The following is a 5,628-nucleotide window of genomic DNA, read 5'->3' as shown; positions in this document are numbered from 1 at the left end:
AGTTTCCCCCCTGCCCCTACCACCCCCATGCCCCAAGAGAGAGACAGTTGCACAAGTACCCATGTGAGGAGTTTTGGATGTCAGCAGCTAGAGATGCAGGGCCCCAGAACCCAGACGCTCTGCACCTATTCCCGGGATCTCTTAGAGGAGGGAAAAAAAAAGATTTTGACAAAATATGATGCTTATTGAATCTAATTCTAGGGAATACCAAGCACCAAAATACAAAATAAAAACCAATATATCTGGAGACATTTTTTTGGTCATTTAAAATACTTAGATATACTAACAAGAGGCTGTTACCTAAAAAGAGAAAATAACCATTTCAGAGAACCAAATCGCAGCTTAAACCATGTTCCCTAAGCAAAAAAAAAAAAAAGCTTTAAACAATCCAGGGTGATCATCTGCTAACTAGTTCAGATTGAACCTACTTAACAAAAGCATATTATAGGCAGGGTATTGTTGGACAGAAGTGCTGTAATCAGGTCTCTAGACATGACAGCGTACATTGTGAAAAAGACAGTATGAGGCTGTCCAGGAAAATCTGGAGGCAGAAATTAAGAATTTAGTTCTGAATTATGACAGCCTGAAACCCCTTTAAGAACAAAGGCACAGATGTAAAAAAAAAGCAACCGGCATATGGTGAAAAGACTGACATACTTTATAATAGTACAAAAAATTAAACGTGTCCATAAATAAAAGTTCTAATTAGACTGTGTACTTCACGCAACTTTGCATGGGTCTCTTACACACGGGTTAATGCTTGTGGTAGTAATGGATTCCAGTTCTCACTGGGGCCTCTGAGTGTTACCGGAATATAAATGCGATAATATATATACAACTATTAAATCTTTCCTGCATCTTCTGATGAGAGTGAACATAACGTACCTTTGTTTCCTCGGACAGCATATGAAACTTTGACATCAGCACAGAATTTTCCCATCTGTTCAACCACTCGTCCAGTCTGCAGAGCCAACTCAAAGGTTGGAGCTAAGCAAAGACACTTGCAGATAGACAGTGAACAAATGGTTAAGGAGCAAGAGGTGGACAAGACAGAAGACATGATGTACATTTAAAGCAGTCGTGTGACAAAAGACTATGTAAAGCTGTACTCTGCCAGAAAAAGGTTGTTTTATACCAGATGGTATACCAGATGGCAGCATCTCATGTATTTGCAATAATCAAACAAATGAAAAAGCAGAAGATGGAGAACCTGATGCTAAATAAATTGTGTATCAGTTCCAAGTTTACGAAAAGTATTTAATGGTCATGTACATGCTAGCCAGCTGGTTATCATATACCTGAATGATGTGGTTAACTGTTTTTGGACTTTATTAGCAAAATAAAAACGGCAATAAGTTTAAAGTGAATGTGAAACATCTTTTGCTTATGAATTCATCGCCAGTATTTATGGTGGTGTAATGCAACCTGCTTCTGGAATTTGGATAAAACTGTTAGATTCAGCTAGCATGGGTGAGAATAGGGAAAAGTGGAAGCACTTTACACACTGTAACATTTCACTTCCAAAACAGGTTAGCTTATCCTGAAATCCAATAAGGACGCTTGAACTATAAGAGCAATTAAGTGAAAATTAACATCGCATATAGTTATTCTTCAAGCTCATCTCCACATTTCCCCAGACTTAAAATCTGGCCTAAATCCACAGTAGGTACATAGGTAAAATATTTTTTAAGCAATGTCTTTGCTTGGAGCTTTTAAAAGTCTATCTGATGCTGTGCAATGGTTTTTGCTTTATAATATGAATGATTTACTCTGTGATCACATTTTATTACAAAAAGCATCTACACCCGAAATTCTAAACAGACTAAGCTTTCAAGATAAAGGAATAAGATTTATACTGCAAGTGCCTGAATACTTCAGATGTAACAACATCATAAAACTCAAGAAAAGCCAAGGGATATAAAACCAGCAACACAGTTTGTTTTAAAAAAATGGGGTTAAAAGACGTTTCAAGCATTGCAGCAACCCCAAGTCTCCCTCTACCTTATATTTTTTTACAATTATTTCCCTACTTTTAAGAAATATTTTGTCCCATTATTGTGTAAAAGACTCACAAATTAGGAACTGAGGGTATTTAAGAGCCACTCTAATTAAAGCGCCCAGAGTGTCTTGTGTATCAGTGTCCCTGTGCCAACTAATTAGATGCCCACCAACTGATTGCATGTGGTCCAAGGCTGTCCCATGGTGCTCTACATGAGGCTGAACCCTGCCTGCCCTCACCCTGTGCCTACCAAAGAACACTGCCCTGGTCCCAGCCAGTGCGCATAGCTTCCCAGTGGGGCTGCTGCTGCAGCCACTTGAGTACCGCTTGGCTCCCCCACCTCCAATGGCTCCTCCTCCTCCTGCCCCTGCCCAGGCAGCAGGGGGGGGCGTTGCGGAGAGAGAGGTGCAGGTTGCGGAGCTACATCTGGCTAGCTCCTACTCCAGTTCCAACTCTGGCATGTGCAGCTCCAGCTCCTAGCTGCCTTTCACCAGGTGCCTCCTGGAGCTGGAGCCCCACATGCTGGGGCAGGAGTTGCCGGGCTGCAGGTTTCCCCACATCTGCTGCCTGGCACATGTCCCCACAGCTTCCCCATATAACCTGCTACCCAGAGCAGCAGGGGCAGGAGGAGCCACTGAAGGCGGACGGAGCTGAGTAGTACCTGGATGGTGGCTGGAGCCAGGGCAAGTGCTGTCTGGTTGGTGTGGGTGGGAGCATGGCTCAGGCTGCCTGGAGCAGGAGCGGGCATGGCTTAGTCTCATGGCCTGGTTCAATGTAGCGTGGCAAATGACACCTGCACGACACCCAGGGGTGAGCTCTGCTGCATGTACCCCCGTCCTCTCTTCCCTCCTTCCCCCCACCCCAAGCTGGATCCCAGAACCTAGTGCACCAGCACACCCCACACATGCACATACTCACCCCGCACCCACCCCTCTCTGCATACCCATCCCCACACCATATACAAAAGTAAGACTTTAATTTGAGTTATTATGCAATCACTTTTATACGCACTACAAAAAACCGTAAGTCAGGACAAAAAATATTTCTTGAAATAAAATTAAAATAGTAGATGCTTGATTTTAGTATACAATAAAAGTTCCATTAACCTGCACCTTACAAGCCAGCATACTCTATTAATAAACAGGCACGCCAGCTGTAAGGTAAAGTGAAACCGGAAGTGCCCACCATGGCACTTCTGGTTTCTCCGAGCCACCATGGCCCGAGGCAAAGCAGCTTGCCCTGCTGAGCCCCCAGGGCCTGGGGGCATAACAGGTTGCATGGGGCCCGCCTCCTCGTCCCGCGGGGCCTGTGGAAGGGTCAGTGATGCTGCGGGAGGAGCGGAGATGCCCCAGATGCAGTGGGAGAAGCAGTGGCCCGAACAGGCAAGGGTGCCTGTTTGGGCTGCTCATTTAACCAGCATATTTTGTTATCTGGCATCCCTCATTCCCAGGGGATGCTGGATAACAGAGCTTTTGCTGTACAATGTTTTTAATCTATAGTTTGTTAAAGTGGTACCTGGTGAAAGATTTTATTTGTGCAGCCCTCAACAGCTCAGAGCTCACTAAGTAGCCCTCCAGCTGAAATAATTATCCACCCCTGATTTAAGATGACCCCCTGATGATTCTAGACATGGAAAATTATAACGACTATATTAGTTTTCCTTGTCTAGAATCTAATTATTGGGGGTCATCTTAAAATTCAGGGTCATCTTGGATTTGGGCAACACCATACCATTCAAAAACTGATAGTACAAACAAAGCAAACATGAGTTATTTAAAACCATGCCATTATAGTAGCCATAGATATTATATTAACAGCAGTAAAATATTCAGACTGATGCACTTTGTAAGATGCCACATATTCTCTCTCTCTAGTATATATGTAAACAATCCCTCCCAAATTAGTCTTTTCCTGCCCAAGTTACCTGTGGATATTTCACAGCTGCATTAACTCTGCTTAGCATGGCCAGGACAAAAGCTGCAGTTTTCCCAGTCCCTGACTGGCTTTGTGCTATAAGATTTTGAGGTCTGCAAGACAACAGAACAGCTTAGTTACAGATAAAGTTTTCTAATTAAAACCATAAGCACTACAACACTATACAAGTGTATACGGTACTCTATAAACATGGATCAGGATCCCTTATTCCGAAGAGTTTGCATTCCAAATAGAACAAGAAAAAATTACAAGGTAGTAGCTCAACAGAAGTTTGTGAACATGCAAAATAGGGTTTCTTAGAGAGACTGTCTAAAGTCAGACAGTCCCTTTTATTTTGGGATGACCACAAAAGTACAAGGCCACTGTCCCACTCTAAGCACCTGTGAAGTATCTGAAATGACACTTTTTCCCAGGTCAATCAGGGCAAATTTGAGTTAATTCAACACACCTTTCTGCCATTCAAGCTGTGTGTAAGCCCCATGCCTGTTTTGATTTTTGTCAAAACCCAGGACCATCAGATCCAGTGTAAACCTAACTTCTGCTTTAACCCTAAAAGGGGGATTTTAGGAAACGAGAGAAGACAGGAAAAGTATGCCCTAAACAAGGGACAGCATAGATAGGATGACCAGGGTGGGAGGACCAGGGCCAGCAGGCACCCATGTGGAGCAACATCTGGAATGGCTATCTGCTGCTAACAGCCTCATGTCCTGCTGCTGCAGCCACTGCCAAAACCCAAGCTGGACGTGGCAGCCCTGGACAGCTGGCTGGTGGAGCCACGAAGGCCGTACAAGCAAAGCCTTTCCTCGCGTACGGTGAATCAGGGCAATTGCTTCCAGTCCCGTGCTTTGACATCCCGGCTCTGAGGGCTGTAGCAGAGCTGCTGCCTAGTAGGGGTGTGCAAAGCGGGCTGTATTTGATTTGAATTTGGCTCGATTCGGGGGCCAGTAATTTGACTAGCTGATTCTAAGCTCCGTGGCAGACCTGGAAGTGGACCGAAAGTGCTTCTGGCCCACTTCCAGGTCTGCCGCCAAGCACGCTGGGGACCCCTCAGTGCTCCCATGAGACGCTCCATTCACCCCACCATCTCAGTGTTCATGAGCTGTGCTGGTACCTTGAAGTTTGTAGAAAAAACATATAAGGCTGCGTCTACGTCCAAATCGTCGAATCTCTATGAACTGAATCGGAGGCTTCTGATTCTATTTGGAGAGATTAACGGATCTCTTGATTCAATTCGGATTCGGAGATTTGGCTGCTGAACTGGGCTGAATCTCCTCTGAATCGAAGCAGCAACTGAAGCTTCGCATAGCCCTACTGCCTAGCACTCGCCCTGCAGCATAGCCTGGCCTGGAGCCCCTGCAAGCCTGCTGAGCATTGGGCACTGAAGCTCGGCATCCTCCAGCCCAGCCCAGCCCTCACCTCAGCTATCCCATGGTGCAGGCTGTGCCAGTGGCAGCACTCTCAGTGCCAGAGCCATCACCTCCACCCTGCTCTATAAAAATGTTAAGGGGCCCCTGCACAGGCTGATTTGTCCTGGGCCCTGCACCTCCCTAAGGTTGGTCCTGCATACAGGGGCCATCCCCAGCCAAGTCCAGCCGCTGCAAGGAGGAGATGGAGCCTGGCCACAAGCCTCTGCATTGTCCTGCCCTGCCCTACTATCAGGGCTCCTGGGAGTCCTGGGGTGCGTGTGTGTGTTG

General features: G+C 45.7%; 1 protein-coding gene across 2 annotated transcripts in view; it reads right to left on the bottom strand.

Moving 5' to 3' along the window:
* Nucleotides 1-5,628, bottom strand: part of DDX25 (DEAD-box helicase 25) — a 35,745-nt gene that overhangs the window by 16,578 nt on the left and 13,539 nt on the right. For both annotated transcript variants that reach the window (XM_019546944.1, XM_019546945.1), the window contains exons 4-5: nucleotides 3,924-4,026; nucleotides 886-1,000 (exon numbers count right to left, since the gene is read on the bottom strand). In XM_019546944.1, coding sequence (XP_019402489.1) covers nucleotides 886-1,000; nucleotides 3,924-4,026 — 218 coding nt within the window. The remainder of the gene's footprint in view (nucleotides 1-885; nucleotides 1,001-3,923; nucleotides 4,027-5,628) is intronic.

Source organism: Crocodylus porosus, unplaced genomic scaffold, assembly GCF_001723895.1.
Source record: "Crocodylus porosus isolate Cpor-Errol unplaced genomic scaffold, CroPor_comp1, whole genome shotgun sequence".
In the NCBI taxonomy this organism is placed as follows: Eukaryota; Metazoa; Chordata; order Crocodylia; family Crocodylidae; genus Crocodylus; species Crocodylus porosus.
The sequence above is the reverse complement of the archived record's forward strand: the minus strand, read 5'-3'. Positions and strand labels throughout refer to the sequence as shown.